Below are 24,338 nucleotides of genomic sequence, written 5' to 3' on the forward strand. Positions count from 1 at the left end.
TCGTGGCTGGCTGGTCTGGGAGGCTGCTGGATGAATGTATTTTTAAAGGCTGCCTCTGAACATTGTGCCTCAAGAGCAAACCCTGGCAACTCCTGCCGCTGAGAAGCCTTGTCGTGGGGAAAGGATCTGGATCCTGCTGGAGGCACAGGCTGCGTGGGGTCGGGAGATAAATCCACAGCTGCAGCACCAGAGGATGCCAGGCAGGGTTCAGGGAATCAAACCCTCACCCTAAATCCTCCAGCTTCGTGCAAATGTGCCCATTAGCCACATCCTCCTTGCCCTGTGCCCCACTCCGCAGCTCTCCCCGTCACCTGCAAACACTTGGCTCCGCCTGAGTTTAACACACGCGTGAGAAAGGCTAGAAACCTTTCTCTCACTAGAACTGTCCCGGTGCCAAACAATCTGCAGACGTTTCGGTGAGGCCAGAGCATCACACATCTCATCCCCTGGGAGCGACACGTCACCGTGGCCGGAAGGAGAAGCGCGAGTGTCAGGGCCACGCTCTGCCTGCCCGTGCTGCGGCATCACCCGTGGGCTGCACACCGGTGTCTGGCCCCACGCGGGACTGACCCCAAGCACATCCCGGCTCCTGCCAAGCCATCCCACGCTGGCTGGCCGCTCCTGCCGGCGCCGAGCGTGCTGGCTCGGGCTTGCCTTCGCTGAGCAGGATTTAAATACCGCAGCGCGCTTCAGAACTCACCCCACCTCCGACAGAGACGGAAAGTAAGTGCCCCGTGCAGAGAAAGTTTTTTCTTTCTTTTCCCCTCTCCGGCATTTCTGTTTTGGATGGCGTCCAGCTTGGCCTGGCACGGAAACCCCCGGCTGGTTTTTGTGTGTGTGCAGAGCGGGGAAGGATGACGGGAGGGGGACTGTGAAAAGATGGGGGGAGGAGGGGAAAACACTCCGGGATTTCATCTCCTTTCCCCAGCTCCCTGCTGTCCTGTGAAAGCCGGAGCCAGCCAGCGGCACGCCAAGAAGGATCTCAGCCTCCAGGAATGGTGCGGGGCTGTGGGTGTGAGCGAGTGCCCACCCAGGAGCCTGCGAGCCCACGGCTGGTGGGGGCTGCCAGACCCGCTGCCAAGCGGGTTTTCCAGGGACAGCTGGAGCTGCCGGCAGGGTCAGGATGTGACATCACTGACCGGAGAAAATCCCTCGGCCCCGGCTTCTCTAACGAAACCCCCGTGAGCGCTGGAGCGAGGCAGTTCTCCCTGCCGCTGTTGCTACTGCCATCCCCAAACTGCCAATAGTCCCGAAAGAGAGCCTGGCTTGGACTTGGTATCTTTTTAATTTTTTTTTTTCTTTTTCCTGAATAAGAGCAGAAAGTGCAGCGGAGGGATTTGAGACTGGAAGCCGCCGCGCCTGGGGATGAGGTGAGTCCTGGGAGGTAAAAGTCAGCTCCGCATCCCTGAGGATGCTCCTGGGGTGTTTTCAGACTGGGTTGGCATTAGCCTAGGAAAGAGCGATTCTTCACCCAGCCGGGCCGTGGACGCCTGCGGAAAGCTCTTCCCCTTCCTCTGGGGTGTCCCGGCTCAGCAGCCAGTGTGTAAATACCAGGGAGCCTGGTTTGGGGACGCCGGGCAGGGGTCCGTGCCAGCGGCGGCGGTGCGCAGGGAATGGTGTCCCTCGGGGGACGGGCAGGGGACGGCAGCACACGCGTTTCCCGAGCGGGACAGCCCCGGCAGCGGCTTTGCCCGTGTCCGACGGAGGGCGGAAAGTTGTGGGCGGGGGAACTGGGTGAGAGCAAGAGGCGGAGATGCGTTTTCCGCAGCTGGCTTATCTCCTCTCGTCTTCTTCCTTGAGCTCGCAGGCCTGGAGCTCCCTGCGTTTGGAATTACGGCTCTGACAACAGAGTGATCACCCTTGGGACCTAACCAGAGCTGTTGGACACCACTGAGGCCACTGGACGCTTCTTTTCAAGGGCTTGCAGCAAGTTGCTGGTAGTAGCAGTGAGATCTCAGCTCCCAGGAATGAGGTACCCCTAAAAAGCCCCCAGCCCCACTGGGTATAGCCTAAAATGAGCGGGACATGCTGCCTCTGACCTGGAGAGATGCTGCTTTGCTTTTCTGCTTGGAGGTGTCTTGTGTGATCCGGGAAAAACGTTGTTGGTGCCTCTGGGCTAGAGCTGCTGCTGTGCTGGTGGTGAGGCAGGGCAGAGGGCAGGACAGAGCGGGGGGACAGCAGGGGACATCTGTAGGGCGGGTGTAAACAGTCTCGTTCCTGGAAGCCATCCAGGTCCGTTTCTCACGAGCTGGGGATTTCCAAGCACCATGTGAGTTGGGGGAAGCTTCCCTCTGGCAGCTGTCCCCAGCTGGAGTGTGGGGGTCAAATCCCTGCTCTGCTCCACGGATTTGTGCTCATGGATGCTCTCATGGGTCTCTGCGGCACCAGGGGAGTTTGCACAAGGAAGGTTTGGCAGCAGGGAGATGCTGCTGAGAGCCCAGGGCTTCTCTGAAGCACCCCCAGCCCATGTGCTGGGCCTTGATCCCCCGCCCAGCATTTTGTCTTGGCCCATTTCCTGGAATTTTCTATCGTTTAGGTTATATTTGGGATCAGCAGCCAATAACCCCGTTTCTCATGGACAGCCCAGCTGGGGTTTGGCTCCAGCAGGAAGCACAGAGGGAGTGGGGTCAGTGCCCCAGGACTCTGCTCCCCAGCACCCTCCTTCTGAAGCCCGCCTTCCTTAGATGATTACAAGGCTGGAAAGGCTTGTAAAAAGAGGGAAATTCTCCCATCCCTGGAAGCACCATTTGCCCACAGTCCCTCCCTGGGTCAGGGCTGCAGTGTCTGCAGTTCAGGGTTGCTTGGGAGAAATCTTTGGGGCATGAGTCCTAAGAAGCAGCCCTGGTTGCAGAGATGCTCTAGGACAGGCTGAAGACCAATCTGCATCTGGACTTCTTTGGGGCTTGAAGGGAAGCTCAGGACACGGCCACTGACTCCTCAGCCAGGCAGTGAGGCTTTCTAAAGCAGTGAAAAGCCAGCTGGGGCCAGCAGGTTTCTGGGCAGACTGTCCCTCTGGAAGCTGTCTGTCTGCCTCAGGGCTTTGGCACATGGTGGCTGAACTGATGCTGTCCTTCTCCTCCCTCCGGGATGGGACGGGTGGGACTTTTACACTGTCTGTGGTAGGGAGAAGGGAATCCCCTAAAGCGGAGAAGCAGTAGATATTTGGGTGCCCCAAAGGCAAGAACCCCTGGGGAAGCCCGAGGGGGATGTACAGAGCTGGGGCTAATTAACCTACACTTTGCTCTAAGGTGCCTGGAGCTGGACAGGTCTGTGCTCTGCCTCCTTGGCCTCTTCCCAAAGCAGTGGGAGCTGGGATCTCTCTGCAGGTTGCCCTCAGTCCTGGACCCCTCTTTGTGCTCCCCAGGGGTAGGAGGTCGCACTGCCCGCAGGGGTAGGAGTGTGCTGCTAACACAGCAGTTTCCAGGCAGGTGCTTCTGCCAGTGTGTCACTGTCTCGGGATGGATCCAGGGAGGATGCACTTGGCACTGGAGCCATGGAGGTGCTGGTGTCAGAGCTTTCCTCTCTCTTTACCCTTCACGGTTGTTAGTGCTTCCCAGAGACACTTGCAAAGCACTTTTCCCCCTGAAGCCTTTGCTGTCGCAGACCTTAATATAAAGGCAACCTGGGGAGCGAGATCAGTTTTGAAACTGGAGACACTGAGGCAGGGAGCCAGAGACCAGCACTGTGACCATTATCCTGGAGTCTGGCAGTGCATCTGTCTGATCCTTCCTGCGGGGTTTCTCACTAAAGCCTATTTGGGGTCAAAACCAAAGGTTTTCTTTGGTGACCTTGCCCCCATGCCTGCAGGACTGTGAGGAGGAAGCCACTCTCCCACAGCTCTGCCCGCTCTGCCCTTTTGTTTTGTCATCTCTAAGCAGACCTTTCAGAGTCTTTTAATTTAAAAGAGTTTTTAATTTACAACAAAGCCTTTGCCTTGTTGTGTAACTCTGTGGTTTTCAAATTATAAGAAGGAAGGAAGGAAGGAAGGAAGGAAGGAAGGAAGGAAGGAAGGAAGGAAGGAAGGAAGGAAGGAAGGAAGGAAGGAAGGGTAGTTTAGATAAAAAACATAACCAACTCTCAAACCTGAAATTAACAGCTAAGTCTGACCCTGAACTTGCTGAGGCTTAGGGAAGAGAAAGTCTCTCTGATCCAGTTCATTTCCTTTCATCTCTGGACTTGCCAGCAATCTTGGACATCAGTTTTTCACATGTCTGTGCCTGTTACCTCCCTAGCAGTGGTTCTGCCTTGTCCTTGCACAGCTTAACCCTGTGCTTTTTTGGTTCTTGCTAAACCCCACCGAGTTTTGCTTCTGCTGCTGCTTTTAAAACCAGCAGCAGGACTGAAGCCAACAGCAAAACCAGGGGGAGGACTGAAGCCCAGCAGCCTTCATGGCCAGGGATGGGCTTTGTGGCCACTCAGCTGGGTTTGCAGCCAAGCTCCTCAAAGCCAAGGCTATTTTGGGAGCGTGGATGGGGGCTGAGCACTGAGGAGACCACAGCGTGGATGTCCCATGGGAAATCTCTCAGTCTCTTTCCTCCCAGAAGCTTTGTTCGTCCTCTTCCAACCATCCTCTGTGGGAACACAGGGTGACAGCTGGGCAAGTCTCCAGCTCCACCTGCTTCACGCCTTGTCCACTCCCAAGCATAGGATGAGGTTTGATTTGGGGGTTTGCAGATGCTTCAGAAAGGGATTTGTGACCTCCCCCCCCCAGAGCGCCAGCACTACCCTGTGATGGGAACTGTGGTGTGGGGAAGAGGGTTTGCAGCCTTTGCCAAGGTTCCTCCTGGAAAAGCTTTGATTTTGCATGTGGGAACCGAGGGCAGAGAGCTGCAGGCTGCTGGCACGGCGCTGCCCGCGCCGGCTGGGGCGGGACCTGTACCGTCATGTTGTAGGAAGTTGCTGTCTAAGCTTGTTGGATAGCACTGCGCCCTTAGGATTTCCCAAAACAGGCAGTCTGAGCAGCAGTTAGGACTTGGACGGGTCTCCTGCCCCACCCCAAGCCCCAGTGGGCCACAGCATGATTTCTAGGAACACGACAGCCCTGAACGTCAGACTCAGCTGAACTTTGCACCATAAACCTTGGAAGATCTCCCACTTTCCGCTTCTTTCCATGGATCTGCTCCAAATACTTGGTCAATGATGGAAGAGCACCAGTCGGGTTGGATGCATAAAGGTGGAGACTGGGAAAATCTGATTTTGCATTGGCTGAGGCCCTTTTCCATCACTTAGACTCAGGATGTGCCTGGGTCCATTCTCAAAGGATTCTGCTTTTCTTCCCAGAAAACAGGAGGGTGCTGAGTCTCTGCCTGAGGAGAATCTGAGGCACTGGTGACTTTGCAAAGCCTGTTTGCTCCAAGCTGGTGCATCGCATCTCATCTGCAAGGGCCAGAGCTGGGATCTCATGTCCTGGTCCTGGCCACCACTGCTCCCATACTTCACCCTCTACATGGATCTCTCTGGGCAGTGAGAGCTCTGAAGCAAGGTAGAGAACAAATGTGTTCTTTGGCTCAGTGCCTCTCTCCGCTTCTTTAGGTCATAAATCCCATTATGTATTTTTGGCTTTGTGTTAAATGTAATTTCTAGAGAACATCTTTGTCCAGTAAATATTAACAAGGTCTTTCAATGACTTGGTGATTTGGTAGTGGTGATGATGAGGATCCTGAAAAGAAAACCACTGCCTGGGAAGCAGGTGGGCTGTGCTGGCATCCTGCAAGCTCAGGGACAGGTCAGCTCCAAGCACTTGGGCAGCAATGCATTTTACTCTCCATTCCTGCTAGAACAGATGTATGGTAGGAAAACACCTGGCAGATGTTTAGCACTTTTGCTGCTCTTTTTTTTAACTGGTGTTTTATTCAGATGGTGCTGGACCACGAAGCACATTCCCACCTGCCTGATGAGTGAGAGCAGCTTGCAGGGTGACACAGAGATCCTGCTGTGGATGATGCAGGGATACTGTTGTAGATGAGCTACAGGTATGGCTTCAGCAGAGAGATGTTTATTTCCCAGTCAGTGGCTCAATATTTGCAGAGGACTTGCAGTGTGAGGCACTGAAAGAGAGCTGATTTCACTGTTGTCAGCCCCTGGCAGTGACATGTTTGATGGGATGTCATCTGCCAGGTTGGCTGCTCATCACCATGGAACTGTCCAGTCTCTGCATGAAAATCTGCAAACAGCAACAGCTCCTGAAGCAGAGCAGATGCAGCCAAGGCCAGGAGAAATGGTGGCACAGAGAATGTCTGTTGGCATGACTTCCCTTGCTGAAATTCCAGGGAAACCTGGCTGCAGGGCCAGGCACTGCTCAGCCCCATCATTCCTGCTTTGCACTACGGGCAAAGCCTGCTGAGTGCCTCATCCTGAGCATATCCCAGCACTTCCTACATTACTAAATTAGGATCCCTGTTGCAGTGGTTATATATATACATATATATGTATGTATGCATACATATTTTTGAAAGTGTTGTGTGTTAGCAAACTCCCCAGAAGGCTTTTTTTAGAGGTGTTATCAACAGGATGTGCTTGAATATGTGGAATCCAGGAAGCTCTGGATAAGGGCTTTTCTTTAGAGCCTCACTGTGCCCAGAGTCCCCTGGCCTCCCACGGGATCCATAAGGACTGCTGTAGCACAGGCCATTCCCAAGGGACAGACAGGAGTCATGACATCATGCTGGCTTCACTGCCTGGCATTTTGGAGAGATTATGCTCTTTTTTTGAAGTGGGAAACAAGCTCTTTGCCATGGTTGGAGCCAGTTGCTTGGAGCAGGGGAAGAAAAAGCATCCAAGAAACATCCTCCAGTCATTGCCCTGAGGCAATAAATGAAGGTGACAGGGATGTGGCCATTAAAATCCCACCCAGCCACAAGAGATGGGGAAGGTCCGCAGATACCCTGGTGTTGAAGTCATACTGCATAAGGTTGTGTGATGGCTGTGACCCCCTCTGTGGGGCAGAAAGCACCTAAAAACACACTCTTTTTGCACGTGGGCACAGTAGAGTGTGGTGGGGTTTGGTACCACTGTGCTGTGAGCTGTATAAGGGTGGCAAAGCTCTGGCTCCAGCCTGTGGGTAAGGCCATGGTTGTGCACTAATGGCATTTGTGCTGGGCTTCCCACCCACACCAGGGCGTGCATCCATATAGGGTTTTACAGGTGCTGGCTGCAGTGCAGAAATCCCCACCAGGCAGATCCTGCAGGCATTGGGATGATCACTAGCTCCTCCTGCCTCCCAGTGGTGACCCCGGGGTGAACCTTAAGGGGAGCAGGAGGTTTCACTTGAGAGATGTTTAGCTGATCACAAAATAGGACCTGCCTCAGGCTCAGGACTGAGTTTAGAAAACAGAATTTAAATAGCAAGCTTTTGGCTAAAGTTGTCTTTTTAATGATGAATGTTCATCCAAGGTTTGCACCATTCCCTCCTGCTTGTGATTTTGGGTCAGTCACTTCCCTTTTCCATAAATATTTTCCTTCCTTTTTCTTAACTGCTTCTCCATCTCTTCCCATCTGGGGGAGGCTGTTGGAGGACTTTCTCTTCCCTAAGCCTCAGCAAGGCATTGAGCACCAGGAGGCCTTGGGCTCACATTAACACCACTGGTGATTAATGCAGGTAACAAAATGCACAATTTCAGCCCGTCCAGGACAGCCTTGGGCGGATGGGATCTCCACTGGATTTCAGGGAGGAAAAGGAAAACACAGCCCTCATCTGTGCTGCTAATCTTGGGCAGGAAGGGGTGAGCTCAGCACTTTGCTGAGCCCTGGAGTCACCCGGAGCATCAGCTCCACCACCCCAAGGGCTGCTGTGTGCATTGTGTGCACGCCGGCAGAGCTGGCGGCATCCTGGCAATGTTGTTCTGCTGTGCTGGGCTGCGTTTCCCTTCTTCGGATGTGGGTTTTGTTTTCTTGGACAAACACACCAGGCAGAGCAACAAAAACAATCCCCCCTTTTCCCACTGATCCTGGCGCTGGGGCTGTGTGAACCAGCAGCCAGCTGCGGTCGCAGCTGTGGGACCCAGGGCTGCTGCTGCAGGGTTAGGGGTTATTCGTAGTGACAAGTCCCTGGGAAAGAGATGCTTCCCCCTTGCCAGGAGAGGAAAAGGCCACCAGAGTGGGACTGCCCAAACCGGTGAACTCTGCTGGTATCATGGCTCTCAGTTTATTGCAGCACTTGTTGGTAAAAGCCTGGAGGGAAGAGGTTGGCTGGAGCCTGTTGAGCTCCTGGGCTGCTCAGGAGGGAGGAAGGGCTCGGTCTGCCATCACGCCTTGGATGGGGCACATGTGGCAGGGTTTACCCTCTCCGGTGCCAGGAGCTGCTGTGTGAGGTGGCAGCAGCTGCTCCAGATCACCCTGGTGTGTGTGAAAGGGCCAGAAGCTCTATCCAAATCTGTGTCCCCATGTGCTGTCAGAGCAGTGGGGTCAGACAGCATTCTGGTGCCACCCTCTGCAAGCGTGTCCACATGTGCAGCTGTCTGCATGTGTGACTGAAATGTGTCTCTTTCTCCTCCCAGAAACCTCCATCCCTGAAGACCCCGGCCCTGGGTTTCATGTTTCTCTGAGCCTCTGCCCTCAGCCTGGCTGGCCCTGCCCACAATGGCCCTGTGTCTCAAGCAAGTCTTCAACAAAGACAAAACATTCCGTCCCCGGAAGAAGTTTGAGCCGGGCACGCAGCGCTTTGAGCTGTACAAGAAAGCCCAGGCCTCCCTCAAGTCTGGGCTGGACCTGAAGGCAGTGGTGCAGCTGCCTCCTGGAGAGAGCATCAACGACTGGATCGCCGTGCATGTGGTGGACTTCTTCAACCGCATCAACCTCATCTACGGCACCATGTCGGAGTTCTGCACGGAGAGGAGCTGCCCCATCATGTCCGGGGGGCTCAAGTACGAGTACAGGTGGCAGGACGACAGCAAGTACAAGAAGCCAACCAAGTTGTCAGCCCCACAGTACATGTGCATGCTGATGGACTGGATCGAGATGCTCATTAACAACGAGGACGTCTTCCCCACCAGGATAGGTGAGTGGGCTCTGGTTCCCTGCAGGAAAGCTGGGGTTGTAACTGGTGCGGGTTCCCAAGCTGCTGGTGCACCTCAGTGCTGGTATTGATGAACTTGTGATTCAAACTATTGTGGCATTTTCTGTTCCAGGCGTTTCTCAGTGTCTGTCCCACACCCTTTTGCTCCAAACTGAGTTTGGGATTTCTCATCCTACTACTAGGGGATGTGGAACACGGTGTTCTCCTTTTCTCTGCTTGAACTTAGTCTGTGTTTGTGAGAAATAAAGGCTGGTAGGTCATTAGCTTCCTTGCCTTTCCTCAAGAGGTTGACCTGCAGGACTGGTTAGAGGTGGTCATCACATCCCTGCTTTTCTCTCAACTAATCAACTCAATTTCTTTCTGGTTTTCCATGTAGATTCATGGTCCCAAGACCCAAACCCTTGCTGCTTAATTCCTCAGCCCCTTTCCATCTCAGCCCTGATTATACCTCACATCTTGCCATGTAGCTGAGGCACTGCTGGAGCAGACATGCCCATCCCCAGGATGTGGCCTTGGCAGTGGCAAGGTGTATAATACAGCTCTTCAAAAATGTTTGGCCGTAGGAGCTTGCAGCAGCTGCCAAAGGCAACACGGCTTTCAAACTAACCCCTCTGCCGCTGACCTGCAATGCTCAGCAGTTGCCAAGGCTGATATTATCTGCCACTTAGCTGCTTTTTGTCATTTGGGGAGATGAGTTCAAGGGTTGGAGCTAATGGGGCTTCCAGAGTCTCAGGTCATGCCTTGGAGAGGTTATTTTTCAGATGGAACATGAAGCTACTTGAATGTAAAAAAACATTTGAGGAGTTTAGGAGGGGAAAGGCACAGCTTTGCAAGTCTGCTTGACCTTTTTCTGTTTGCCAAGCAGACAGAGCTGTATGAAATCAGTGCAGCTTATGATCAAGATTTTCATTAATATGCTGGGAAGCATTGAAGAAAATGGTCTGTGTGGGATTACTGTTGTAGCCCTCTTTGGCTGTGCTGTACATGTAGTTGTGTGTCTTTTTAAGGAAAGTCTCTGGCCCTTGGAATCTGAGAGGGGTCATGGGTCTCTGCAAGCAAGAGGGGAGGCAGTGCCTGCAGCCTGGTTGTGCCAAACTGTTTTGGCTTTGGGATGGAGTGACTCCTCCAGACTCCTGATGAGATGTGATTGCTCTGGCTTGCCTGGAGTTAGGGTGGGACAAGTCCCTGAAACCAAGACCAGCAGGCATTTGTTGCCTTCCTCCCCTAGCTGACAGTCTGGGGCAGGCAGGGTGGCACAGCAGCAGCTCCTCATGCTGGAGGACAGGCAGGATGCCTTTGGGGGGTGTGGGAGAGGCAATCCCTGGGATTCCCTGGGGGCATTCCCTGTGCTATGGAGGCATCTTTCCCTCGTGGGCACAGTGGTGTCCGTGGATGGAGGGGGCTGGAAGTGTGGCTGGCTGGCAGTGACTGTGCAGGATACTCTGGGCCAGCAGTCCCAGCTCTGCTGGGGACAGCAAAGTCCTTGTTCATTCTGGCTGCACAGACTTGCTGCTGCTGAGGGGTGAGACAGCAGCCACAGAGAGCAGGGTACGTGTTCCTCTTCCTGAGGTGGCTTTTCCCCAGTGAGAAGATCTGCATGCCATTAAAAGCAGAGGCACAGATGTGGATTTGCTCTGTTTTCCCTCCAGGCAGAAGGGAGTGTCTTGATGCAATTTCATGCCTTTCAGGTGGGATTTGAGATGTGATGCTCTTGACACTGCTTTGGGGAGTAAAGGTGTACAGGGAGTATTAACACCTCAAAAAGCAGGCAGCCATGGGAGAGACATCGCAGCACCCTCTGCTCTCCCACATCTCTCTGAAGTGCAAAAGTCTAATACAGTTCATGGTCCTGGTGGCTTTCACCTCATTTCTGGCACTTCTCCCTCTGAGTTGTAGCATATCCTGATGTGGGATGGGATGGCTGGTGCCTCTGGTTTCCACTTCTCCTTTCGTTTCAGTTTGGGGGCAGTTCTGGGTGAGATCCAGGATGACTGTAGATGAACATGGGTCAAATCCATTTTTTTCTCTTCCAAGGCTGGGGTCCTGGGGTCCTTTTCCAAGCCCTTTTGTCATGGGGACCCTTGTGTCCCCTGACTGACTTCACGCTCTGTGTCAGCATGTCTTGGTGGTCTTGGCCTCACACAAGTGAAAGGGAACTCAGGCTGAGGTAGCACTCTAAAACACATGAAAGGCTGTTGGGAGAGGCAGAGGGAGGAGGGAGCTGGTGGCACTTTGTCATCAGTGTGTCCCCAATTATCTGCCTTTCACTGGCCTGCCTTGTTCACTGGGTAATTGCTTGGCAGCTCTGGCATTTCAGAAGACGGAGTGTTTGGCTGAAGGGAAATGCACTGGATGACAGAGGAGGCTGGCCAGGATGTGGGGCTCAGGGACAGTGGCCAGGGTGACCAAAGAGAGGTGCTTAATCTCTCTCCTAAAGAGCAAGCCCTTGGGAAAAGACTCAGGACAAGGGGAGTGAGGCACTGAGAGGACACAGAGGAGATGTGAGCTGTTTTAAGGAGCAGAAAGGAGCTTGATGAATTGAAGAGGAGAAATTAAATTTTTATGCTTTGGAGTTGTGGTAAGACTCTTGGATGTTTGCAGCAGAGATGGGATTGAGCATGAAGATTTGTTTCACTCCTGCTTGTGCTGGAGAGGACCCTGGGCACAGCTGCCCACTATCTCAGCTGGTTTAATGAGCTTCCTGCATCTCAGCTTTTCCTCCTGGTCCCTCTTTGCCATGTGCAGTAAAGCTGCCCCAGCACAAAGATTTCCCTGGCTAAGGCCATCTGACTGCAGACAAAACAGACCTTTCTCTTTTTTGAAATTGTTTTTCTTAGAAACAGCAAGTGTTCCCCAAACTCACAGACATTGTGGGAGGCTAATCTCAGCATCCTCCTCCACCCAAGAGCTACACAGCCTGAAGCAGCACTTGATTCAGCAGGGCTTGCTGGTAGGCTCCTGACAGTTGAGAGACATCTCATGGGTCAGAGGGGGGAAATCTTTCGCCCTGGGGTGAGAGGTCCAGCTAGAAATGTGCAGAGATGGTTCCCTGACTGGTGGGCTCACAGGGGAGACCTTGGCTGGGGTAAATGGTTACAGCTCCAGTGACCGGAGCAGAGCCGGGCTGATTTGCACATTAAAGCATCTGCTCCTCCAGCACATGTCAGAAGTGGGAGGGGAACAGAGTGACAAACACCTTTGGTTTAGCCAAGCTGAGTGCTGCAGAGCTCTTGCCAGCTCTGCAGTGAGGCCAGAGGGACAGCTGGCATCTGACAGGGCAGGAAGGGAGCCCGACAGCAGCAGACAGTTTGTGACCCGGCAGAGTTAACCAGCAGGACTGCAGCCCTCGGGTGGCACCAGTAGAAAATCCCTATGGTGGAGATTATTAGCAAGTCTGAGGGGCTGCCAAGCCCCCTGCATACCACAGCAAGAGTTGAGGGAGATACTGTGTTTTCCCCATGCCCAGGGAAATCTACCTGCAGGGCTCCATCCCACTGTCTGATCCTTTCTCTGCAGTGGGAACCTGTTTGTCAGCCAGTTAAGATGAGATAAATCCCTGCATGGTGTGAGCTATGCCAGCCTGATGGCTATAAATCTACAGAAGCAGCAGCTTTCCCAGACAATCCATATCTTTTGGTGTGTGCTAGTGCTTTGTTTCCATTCTTCCAGCCAATGTAGCTGTCCTGAAAAATACATTTAAATGGAGAACGAACATATTTTCCCATGCAGGGAGAAGACCAAACGATTCTGCAGGTGTACTTTCACCAGCTGGTAAAACTATATCAGTAGATTTATTCAGTGAGTGGCCACATGAAGAAATTATCACCTGGAAAATATCCTCTCCTCCCAGGAATCGTTCTGCCCTGTGGTGCCTGGGCTCAGGGAGCTGCTGCTGGGCAGTGCTGAGGAGGAGGGATGGTTGGATGGGGTTTCCAGGGTCCATGGCTGTGTCTGCACTGGCCAGCCGAGGGTCAGGCTGCTGCTTGCACAAGGCCAGGTGTCCTCCATCAGCACCACGGTGGCTGCTGAACCCTCCCTGTTGTTAACTGAGTGCAGACACAGGGTTTGGAGCAGCCCCAGCCCCGGAAACACCTCGCGGTCTCTGCCAAATTTGCCTGCGGCTCCACAGAGCACCGGCCACAGGAGGTTTTGTAACAGTTCTTGGAAAGCTTTTCAGAACTCAGGCCTGTCACTCAAGCATAGTCCCAGAACAATTATAAAAACCAGAGAAAACCTGGTGCGAAATTATCCGATACTGTCTTGCCATAACAACAGGAGAAAAATGTTCAGAACTCAGCTAATTATTGGTGTTCTCTCAGCTGGCTCTTTTTTACATAATCTGGTGGGGATTTTTTTCCCTGCTTTTTTTCTCCCAAAATTAATACCACACCAGCTTGCAGCTGCCATCATGCCATTAGTTTTAAACAGGGCTTTAAAGACTTATTTTTAGAAAAAATGAATCACTGAACACAACGGTGGCCAAAATGAAATTGAGAAATAACAACAACAATTCATCACGAATAACACTGAATTACTGCATTTGCAGAGGAAAAGAAATACAACTGCCAAGAAGCAAAATAGCTTCCCAGTACTGATTCATCATGAAAAAATTAAATTGGCTGGTACACAAGTCTTGGGGATAGGAGATGGCAGGAAAGATTCAGGACCCTTTGGCAGTCCCTTACCCTAAGCACAGGCACTTTGTCACCTTTCATTTTCATTTCCTTTTACACATGGTTTCCTTATGTTTTGAAGCAATCAGCAAAGAGTGGAGAAAACAGATTCCTTGGAGCTTTAAATCATATCTTGGGATTTTCAAGCAAAAACATCCAAGACAAACTAAAGGTGCCAGGGCTGTGAGTCACTCTGCTTGGAGTGAAATTGTACCTGCTGTACTTACCGCTTTTGCTTTGGCTTGGAGCAGAAATTCTTCCTAATATCTAAACTAAACATCATGCAAGAAGAATCAGAGGGTGGCTGCCGCCTGCCAGACTGTGGGCTTGCTGCTGCTTTCTCCAAGGTTGCTGGATGGTGAGCACCAGGGAATTAAATGTAAAGGTAATTTCAATGCCTTTAAATCAGCCCAGGTGAGTTTTGTGATGTTCTGCTGTCCCCCTGGGGTAGTTAGATCACAATCAATGGGATGAACTAGGATGGTGTTTTTTGGTCCCTGAAGATGTGCAGGGCTGGGGAGGATGAAGCAATCCCAAGCAGCGTCACCCTGTTGGGGTGGTTTGTCAAACCTGGAGGTCCATCCTGACTTTCCCCTGGCGGGTGTATTTCTGCTAAGAGGACATCTCAGCCATGCATGGGCTGTCCCACCAGACTCACCCCTCTGTCTCATCCATCTGCTACTGTCTCTGGTTTGTGCCATGATGTGCCACCTTCGAGATGAAGCAAATCCCCTTGTCAGTAACTGATAGACTGTCCTGCTCCCCAGCTGCATTCCCATATCCCCTAAGCAAGAGCCACCACTGCCCCACTCCCAAATGCCTCCATCGGTGCCCTGGCCGCTGATGGGCTCTGTGTGTGCAGGCTGTGAGGCTGATCTGCCCGGCCCAGCCTGGCAGGGAGGTGGGAGCCCTGAGAGGAGCAGCTGCCCGCTGGCTCCGCTCTGGCTGTTGCAGTGAGCCCTCCCAGCAGCCGGGGCAGCTCTGGCGGCAGCGAGCTTGGCTGCTCAGGGTAAAGCTGAGCACCCACGAGGGCAGGAGAGGCGCCAGAGTGTGGCCAGAGATCCCTGTCCCGTGGCTTTCCCCCGGCTGGGACGTGCCGGCTGCAGTGTGTGCCTGGCTGCAGGGGGGAGGCACAGCCTGCCCCGTGTCCCCTCTCGGGCTGGAGAGGATGTCACATGTGTCGTCTGCTGGACATCCGCTGCGCCAGCAGCCCTGACCCAGGGCAAGCCGGATTCATGCCGGATCCTTCTGCTGCTCTCAGATGCAGCCCTTACTGCAGAGCCCTTTTCTTTCAGCTCTGGGCAAAGGGATGGGGTGTTTCCCCAGCTCCCCACCAGCACGGCCAGTGCCTGCTGGGGCTGCTGTGGGTTTCTCTCCAAGGCACTGGAGATCAGCAGCGAGGCACTGCTGGCAGAGGCAATCTGCATGTCAAATATCCGCTCTGCTTCCTTCCCCGGGGGAAGTGCTTTGATGAGCTGGCGCAGAGCCCTGTGCCAGATGCAGGGTCCAGTCCAGCATCTCTGGCCTGTATGGAGGGTCCCGGCACAGGACACAGACCTGGCCGCAGCACGGGGAGAGGAAAGGAAGCAGGAGCCAGTTGTGCCTCCTTGGGCAGGTGTGCAAGCGAGAGGGGTGCTGCAGGGAGGGAGAGGCAGAGCCGGACCCGAGTGATCCCAAAGGACCGCGGTGAGGGGTGTGTCCTGACGTGGGACCTGTGGAAATCCATCAGTGACAGGCAGCCGCCACCAGCACAGCCTGGCCGTGCCTGGAGGGGACGGCCACACACTGACACCTGGTGATGGACACCAAGAAGGGCAGCTCAGCGTCAGCTCCCGGGAGCTTCCGATGCTCCTGGTTTCACTGGGTGAAACACAAGTGTTGAGTAGTCCAGAAGTGAGCTTCGGAGGTCCTGGCAGCCTGATGGTATCTTTCCATACATCATTAGGTTAAGGAGTTCAACAGCTCCCATAATTGCTGATGACCATGAGATTTTAATTAGCTTTAAAGACCCTTCGTAATTCAAGCTATTCTTTGATTCTGTGATTTAAGCTAAATCTCTCTTCCCTGATGCAAAAACTGCTTTTGTAGAACCCAGAATGTAGCTGGAGGTGTCTCTTCTCTAAGTCTCTCAACTGTTAGCGTGTCCATGAGGACTTGCTGGTGACAGATGTATAAGACAATTCCTGGCTAACCTCAGGACAAAAGCTGTGGAAAGCCACTTGCCACCATCTGCCATGTCTGGAGGTGGCAGCAGGATCTGCACCTCCAGATGTGCAGATCTGGAGCGGGATCTCTGACATATGACAGCATCTGTCAGAGGATCTGCACCATAGATGTTGTTGGCCCTGGGAGCCTGAGATCTGTTTGATCTGCTGTTCACTCTCTGAGCTTATTTCCTTCTCAGCTCAGGACTGCGTTGAGGGTTGCTGCTTTCCTTCACAGCCATCCTTTGCAGTTTGGCAATAAATTCTTGGTGATGGTCAGGTCAGATTTCTCTTTCACTGTTTGCTTTGACTGGGGAGGCAGTTGGTGACTGGGATGGGTGACAAACTGAAGGCAGCCAAGTGCTTTCCTGCCTGCTCCTGGGCACTTGCTGAGATCCCAGCTGCCTCTGGCCCCAGGGACGTGACAGGCTGTCCAGAACTCAGAACAGTGTGTATTCCCCAGACACTGCCCAAAAATGTGCATTCACCAGCAATTATTTGCTATGATAAGCTTTACTATAAAAAAAAAAAAAAAAAGTTTCTTAACCAGTTCTTCAAAGCTGGTCTGCAGGGGCCACCCTAATGGCACGTCTGAATCCCCAGCTGGGTGATTCCAGCATTTATTTGCTCAGCAAATCCTCACTTAGTGCAGAAAGCTCAAATGAAGCCACTGATAAAGCACTGTGTCCCTCCTGTCCCTCTCTGATCCCTGCCCATGTCAGACTAGCAGGCAAGGAGAGCTCTGGAGCCAAGGGTGCTGGGCAGAAGCAGATCTCCAGTCACATCTCTAAGGTGTTGGCATAGGGACAGCCTGGTTGTACTTTGCCAGATGTGAACACCTTTCCTGAGAAGTCCTAATGGGATCTGTCAGAGCTGGCAGTGAAACAGGTCATGCTGAGGTGCCTGCTGCAGGAGCAGCCCTGGAGCTGCAGTGTGCTCGTGGTTATGCAGAGCAGTGGCCACAAATCAGTCTCAAAACCACCTCTCTGTGTGATGCTGAGCCAAGATCTGTGTCCTTCCCCAAGTGGTGGCTGGGACATCCAGATGTGGCACGAACACAGATGCTTCAGTCCTGCCCTCTGCTCAAACACTGTGCATGCAGGAAATGGAGACTGGGCTGTGCTCAGGGTGACTGTGCTTTAGACCAAAAATAATTTTCTTTTATGAATTCCAAACCCAACGCCTGCCCAACCCTGGCAATTGAAAAACAGGGTCCACACGTGATGGTGGAATGACAGAACCTTTGCGTTTGCCACCCACGGAGGAGAGGGGCTCAGCACTGCTGCTGGGAAACAAAACTGCCAGGAGCCTTTGGGAAAAAAAACAGCTTTAATTGCCTAGCAAGGCTGGTGAGAAAGATTCAAAGATAAAATTACCATTTTTAATTTTTTTAGCTAAGAGATTTGCTGATGCTTTCCTGTGCGCAAAAATGTGTGAGCTGGCCATGGTTGAGCAGAGTTTGTTTGGGAAGATTTTCAAGAGGTTATGTGCTGCATTAATAAGAAGCTAAGGGAGGAGGCTGGTACAACCGTGGGAAGGGAGGTTTTTATTTTTTTGTGTGTGTATTTGCATTGAATTGCTCTCGGGAGAGGAGGAAGCTCAAGGAAAACAAATATCAGTTGTTTCATTCTCCTCCTCACAAAAAAAAAAAATCCCAAACAAACCAGCCCAAAAAGTTTAGTGTTTCAAAGCCATGTTTCCTTTAGAGATTTACCCCAAGGTTGCTGGCATTGATGGTATCCCACCCTGAGATTTTCACTCTGATAGCAGTGTATTTTGAAAAGGATGGAAATATTCAACACTGTGTCCTTGTGTGGGACAAAGCTGAAAGTACAGAGCCAGGTGTGGTGGGTCCCATCCTATGAGGATATCTTGGGATTATACAGGCACAATGAAATTACAACCCAGTCATTAAGATGGGCAGTTTTCTTCCTGATTTAATGAGACATTTTGTTGAAATACGAAAAAAATGAAGGATCAGGAAAACGGTAGAAACCCTACCCATTTCTGTTGATGCATCAGAAGTGATGCTTGAGGAGGAAGGGAAACAGTATGAGCCATGCTTTTGGGTTTAGATGAAGGTATCTTTTCTGGTGGGACATGGTTTGACTTTGTTCATGGACCTGTGTAAATACAATTTGACTTATGTCATGCCTCAGAAGGCTTGTAGGAGAAAGGCAGAGGGCAAAAGGATCTTCTGCCAGATTGCTCTGGATTGAGCCAGATGTGGAGAGTTGTGGCCTCCTTAAATGTATTAGGAATTTTCTCTCCTAAGGCAACTCTCCAAATCCTGAGCCCATGCCTGTGTAAAATTGCTAGCTGGGCAATGAGGGAAAATGTGGGAAGAGCTCAATGGCACACTGCCCCAGTGTCACTCCTGACATTAGCCAAGGGTGTCCTTCCTTGTCATCTATGACTGCCTGTCAAGCATGACACAGACATTTAAATGCTAACTGGTTTTTTTATTGGAAATGTTCAAATGGCTTCCAATTTACTTCTGCTTCGCAGGTGTTCCCTTCCCCAAGCAGTTCCAGCAAGTTTGCACCAAGATCCTCACCCGCCTCTTCCGTGTCTTTGTCCATGTCTACATCCACCACTTTGACAGCATCATCAGCATGGGTGCTGAGGCTCACGTCAACACCTGCTACAAGCACTTTTACTATTTCATCAGGGAGTTCAGCCTCATTGACCACCGGGAGCTGGAGCCTTTGGTAAGGATGGCCCTGGGATGGGGAGGTGGTGTGGGCTGGACACAGTGCTGGTAGGTTTGGGTTGAGGCTGGACTCCGAGCAATGCTGACCCTCTCTGGACTATTTTGGCCACCCTCCCTCAGACACACAGTCATGTTTTCTGTCCTGGGACCATCAGCCTTAGTGCTCCGAGAGAGAAATTCCCAGCAGCACCAAGGAAACCACTGATCCTTTCTTAATCTTTGCCTCTGTTGTCATGTCTGTGATTTGTACTTCACTACCCTTAAGGCCACCACAGGTTGGTGCCCCCATAGTGACTTGGTAGCTCTAATGCAATTTGCACATTGAGGTGTTTCAGCCAGTTGTGCCCACATGGCTTTCAGGAGTCAGATTTGAGCCAAAGTCTCTTCTCCACAGTTTTTCTTTCAGCATTATCTGCTAGTGTGAATTACTCTGGGGCTGTGCAGGGAAGGCAAGCCCCAGTAGGACACACAGCTTCAGACAGTAACTGTCAAGGCCATGCTGGAGAGTCCTCACTGGATTTCCCTACAGCCTCCCTTGGGAAGCAATTAGCCAGGCAGAAGGTGAGAGTCCTTGACAACAGCCGGATTTGTGGGAAGCAGAGGCCAGACAGGCCAGGGCTCATAAACTAGAAAATGCACATAGCTGGCTTTGTAAGAGAAGCAAGTTTGTCACAGACAAGGTTGAGTATAGTCTGACTTAGGGAGGACATACTGCAGTGGGGAAAGAATTAATAGGAAACCCAGTAGTTTACTTGCTGTGATAAGGTCTGGGTTGCAGAAAAGTCCATATCCAACAGCAGAGAGTCAGGAAAGACCAAGAGGGTTATAATCCGAGAAAAAGCCAAGGAGTCCCAGTTGCTTGCTTAGGATCTGCAGGTGAGGGAGATGCCCCAGCCCTAAGTGCTAAGCACTTTACTCCTCTGCTTTTATTTGTCTCAGTTTTCTGTCTATCTACTCTAACCATGATTTAGAGGGATGAAAAGATGATGATCTAATCAGAGGAGACTTGAATGACAACAGTATCGACTTTAATTATTTTGTAGAATTCAATTGTAACACATTTTATCACAATGGCCCTCAGCTCCAGAAAAATGGCAGCTCAGCATCAGTCTGTCCTCTGTCAGTGTTCCTCATTACAAGCCTCTTCAGCATTGCTATACAGTCCATAATAGTGTCATCCCCTTTGATTGCTGCTTGCTAATGTGAGTAATTAACAACTGGGAGCCAAAGCAGAGGCTGACTTTGCTAAATAGAGTTTCAGTGCCAGTGACTCACATGCAACATGAGATGATTGATGGGTCTGCATAAATCTCAGGTGAACAGATTCTTTCCCTGTGACGCAACCACTGTCAAACTACAAGGAAATGAGAACGCATTTGCCCCTGGTCTATCTGTGTCTCATTGCCTGCCATCCAAGCCTCAAGCAGACCCAACTACAGGGTTGAGAGGAACGACCAGGGAGGAGGACAGGCCTCCTTCCCTCAGGCAGTGAGTTACTTTAGGTGTGTATGAGTGTCCTGCAACCAGGCTGCCTCATCAGCCTAGACAGCTGTCCCAACTTGCATTTAGTCAGTCACCATGAATCCCATGACAGACTTCTAAGCTTTCCTCTGGCTGAATCTCTCTTTGCTGATTGAATTTCCCTTTTGTCAAGCTTCTGTGGGCTGTGATTTCTTAGCAGCAAGTGTTGGGAACTGAGAATGAGATCCTTTGTACAGCAGAACTAGCAAAAGGCAGTGAATGATTCCCTCTCTCAGTAAATAAGGAACATGGGCTGGAGAGAAGCTGTGCACTTGCTTCCTTCCTTGACGAGGGCAGCTCGTGGTGCTGGGCTGCAGCACTGGCGGGGCTCCAGCTGGTTACACACTCAGGCACGGCTGTGGGGATTTTCTGAATGTGAGGAATGCTTTGGACCTTTGGGGCTGGCCTGAGGAGCTCACTGGTGACTTATCAGCCCACTGGTCACTGCAGTCCCTCCTGTTTATGGCTGCTTTTGTGCCTGGTGTTGTGCTACTGTGGTAGGCACAATGCTGTTGCAAGAAGATGTGCATAGTCCTCTCACCCTCTTCTTTTCCTTCCAAGATGTTTGCAAACATTTCCTGTTAGCAATGTGATGTTGTGGCAAACTTTTCATTTGGTGGCCAGGTTCTGCACTGAGATTTTGCATGTTCTCCTACAAGAAAACCTTCTCTTTGCCACTGTCCCTGATGGATTTGAAAACCAAAGTTCCCAGCAACGAAGATCAGTTTGCTACTTCTGTCTCCCTCGGTCATATAACTAAAGGGCCTTTTACAGGGTTACTCAAGGGTCATCCTCCTTTCCTAGTTCTTCTTTTTTCAGAGTTGCATTCTTCCTTCTCCATGGACCAGTCCTACTTCCAGTCTATTTTAGGAGTACCATTTAATGTGCAAACCTTCCTCTGGGGTGCATGAGGGGGCCTGGGGGCACACAGATTCACAAGCCATGAACCTGATGAGCCAGCATCACACTTCTCTCACTGCAGGATTTACAAGATACCAGTTGAGCTTTTTAAGGCAAGGACAAATACTGTCTTCCACCAGCTAAAAGCTGGACACCTTCCTAATGTGGCTGGCATGATGACATTCTGGCTAAAGAAAACAATCTGTATTCCTAAACATAGTGTGGTCTCACTGGAGGTTTCCCGTGCACTCATTTGCATTGCAGTGTGACTGAAGGATCCCTTGCTGTAACCACAGGTCCTCTGAGTGAGCTGTAGTCAGCTCCTGGAGCAAGAACTGGGAGCAGCTCCATGTCCCATCTCCTAAGGCTGCAAAGAGAGACTCTGAGAGTGGCATCACCTTGTCTGGCTGCTCTGCAGCTGAGCCAGGAGCAGGACCTTCATCTTTCAATATCTCAGCCAAAGCTCTTTCCTTGGACTGCTCTCAAGGCTAGGGCACAGCCAAAATAGCCTTGTGCCACAGAGACTGGGGAGAGTGCCAGGATGGAGTTGCTGAGGCAGCTGAGTTCCCAGGAGGGCTGTCATGGGAAATAAAAAAAGCCTCCCCAAGACTCCCACGGTTGCTTCCCTGGGTTGGTTTTGGACGTCTCCCAAACTGCCTGACACATCACGCTACTCAAAGCTGTCTTTTGCACTTACCGTTTCTTTTCTCTCCCCCTTCAATGCAGAAAGAAATGACAGAACGGATTTGCCACTGAAGTCTTCTGGCAGACAAACTCAGCTGGCTCACTCTGAGCCTGGTGGGACAAGAAACCCTGTGGTGGGAGACCTCTTCCCTAGGACTTGTTCTGGGCATTCCAGCTCACTGACCTATAAACACTGCAGAAGAGCCTCTCCAGGTCAGGATTCAGCTGAATCCTAAGTTTTCCAAGAACCTCTGGACAGATTTCTCTTCTTTTAATAGATCCCAATCTCTGTTGTATGGTTCCTGTTTTAGAAAGCCACTGACTAACTGGAGAATGAGGCAAGTCTGGTTTACTTTTGCACACTCTGATTTTTAAGACGCAATTCCATGTCTGACATCAAATTTTCAGCAACCTTCCCTCTCGTTTCATCCTCAGCTATATTGGTCTCCAAATATTTCATTAGCGATTCCTGTCCTGTGAGCAGATGTGACCCTGGCTACCTGATAGTGCCTGTTACCTTTCCCACAGGCAGTGCGTTTGTGGTACCACCTGAGGTCAGCCTTGCAAAGCTGGTGGCATTTCATCCCACTGCCTTCCCATGGTTGGTTGTTGATGTGCTGTTTTTAACTATGAATGTCTCCTTCTGCCCTAATTCATGCTTTACCAAAGGGACCATTTTTCCCTTCAAGGGATTTCTCACATTTGGAAAGGGGACTTAATGATGTTCTAAGATGCATCCAATGCTGCTTGGACTGATGGCAAGTGGCCCCATGACTGAGGAGGTGAACGAGGTCACTATTGAGTGTGATCAGCACAGTCTACCTGAGAAAGATCTCAAAAACTGGTGAAAAGAAACTGTTGCCAGAAAACAACATTTTCAACATGTCAGCATTTCCTGATGTGTTGTCTTGGCTCCAGATGGGCAAATGCTGGTTGTAGAAACTGTTGGTTTTCCGTTACCCAACCTTACAGCAGATGAAGAAGGACTCATAAGAGACATCTCCTCTATTCTGTTCTCTAGGTCCCCTTCCAACCCAATATTATTCTGTGATTCTTAAACCTTTTTGACCATCTGCAAGCATTCTATGGTCTGTGTCATTACTCCCCTGAAAGGTATCGTGTCTCAAAATGTCCTCCCCTTCTGCTTGCAGTGCCTGATAATTAGTGTTGTGTTCCCTGGGCCATTTTTATTTTGACAAAAAGATTTTAATTTTTCCTTTTTTATTGCTTTGGGGAAGTGAAAATCAATTTGTCTGAGCCACAGAATTGTTATGTTTGTGTTTCCTGCTCTTTTTCTGGCAAAGTTTTCAACATCTGACAGAGGTAACCTTTATAGTCTGGGGTTTGCCCACTTTTGGGGTAGGTGGGGGATGTGGCTAGAAAATGTAAATGTTTAGGCCAACATTAAAGTGCACAAGTGAATTTTTAGTGCTCAAAGCACTTATTTTGTTGTGAAAATCTATTTTTTTTAATCTTGTGTACCAGATGTATATTTTTACATGGAAATAAAACAGAGCAAAATGGACACAAAAACACCTGATACATCATTCCAGTAATCCTCTGTGTGAAATACTCAAAGTCCAAACATATTTGTTCTGTTACTAATTAAAGAAACATTAATAAATCTGGTGTATTTCATTCTACCCTGATTCATCTGTATTAAACAGGCCTAATGAACAAGGATGACTTGAAGAGTGATTTTCCCCTGAGAGCTGCAGCTCTGATGGATCTTAATGCCATGCTGAGACCTCAGCTTGCATCTCAGAGAATGGCTTAACAGAGGCTAGTGTTTCTGGCCAGCATCCTCCGCCTGCAGGCTTTGCTCCAGGATTCCCCTGAAGGCATTATCCCAGCAATTCATGGTGGTGAGCTTTACTCACTATTTTTTACAAAGGTGTGTGTGTCCTGGAATTGGTGTTCCTGTCTCTTCACATCAATGAGAACCGCAGGCACAAATTGTTTGTGGAGCAGAGGCACGAGTCAGCAACAGCTCTGTCAAGAAGCTTCTGCTTTCCTGAGGAGTGGAACTTGTCTGGACTCAATGCACAGCACCCTCTGGGAGCTGGGAAGGTTGGGAATTATGGAGAAGCTGTTTCAACAGTGGGGTCTAAGGCATGAACTGACAGCAGCCTAGAGCTACTTCCAGCTGAGGTACAAGGATGACAAAGTCAAACTCTTCTCAACAGTGAAAGATGATGAGATGGTGACCAAGAGCAACAATTTGCAGCTTGGGAGGTTCAACTTAGACAGTAGAAAACAAAATCCAAGGGAATGGTGCAGGCAGTGACCAGGTACTCGGAGAGAAAGTGTTAACCTTTCCTTGGTTAGACAAGACTTGGTGTAAATAATTTCCATAAATAAATGAAGCACAGAAGCCGGATTTTATTTTTGTCCTCCTCATAGTCCTGAGGCAATGAGTTCCACCAAGTAATTTATTCACTATGAATAGCAACAGGGAAGTGTACTTCAAACCCATGCCTGAGGATTTCAACCTGCTGCTTTGGGAGTGCTTCCTGTTTATCTCCTCCACACCACGGAGCTCCTATAGATTCCTGTGGAACAGAAAACACTGTTTTTGAAAGATCAACTCACAGATTCATCTCAAGCACCAATTTACAAAGAATTTCAAA

The 24,338-nt window shown here is 50.8% G+C and overlaps 1 protein-coding gene across 4 annotated transcripts; it reads left to right on the forward strand.

Annotated features, from left to right (window-relative positions):
• Window positions 1-665: 665 nt before the first annotated feature.
• Window positions 666-24,338, forward strand: MOB3C (MOB kinase activator 3C). Of its 4 annotated transcripts, XM_066324910.1 has the most exons (6): window positions 666-723; window positions 1,315-1,370; window positions 1,801-1,972; window positions 8,496-8,995; window positions 18,399-18,601; window positions 21,751-24,338. In XM_066324910.1, exons 4-6 carry the CDS (start codon window positions 8,578-8,580, stop codon window positions 21,778-21,780), a joined length of 651 nt encoding a protein of 216 aa, XP_066181007.1. In that variant the 5' UTR covers window positions 666-723; window positions 1,315-1,370; window positions 1,801-1,972; window positions 8,496-8,577; the 3' UTR covers window positions 21,781-24,338. The 4 variants fall into 4 exon arrangements, with proteins under 4 accessions (XP_066181007.1, XP_066181006.1, XP_066181009.1 ...); XM_066324909.1 differs by lacking the exon at window positions 666-723 and having other exon boundaries at window positions 1,139-1,370; XM_066324912.1 differs by lacking the exon at window positions 666-723 and having other exon boundaries at window positions 1,139-1,370; window positions 1,808-1,972.

Source organism: Sylvia atricapilla, chromosome 9, assembly GCF_009819655.1.
Source record: "Sylvia atricapilla isolate bSylAtr1 chromosome 9, bSylAtr1.pri, whole genome shotgun sequence".
NCBI classification, from domain to species: domain Eukaryota; kingdom Metazoa; phylum Chordata; class Aves; order Passeriformes; family Sylviidae; genus Sylvia; species Sylvia atricapilla.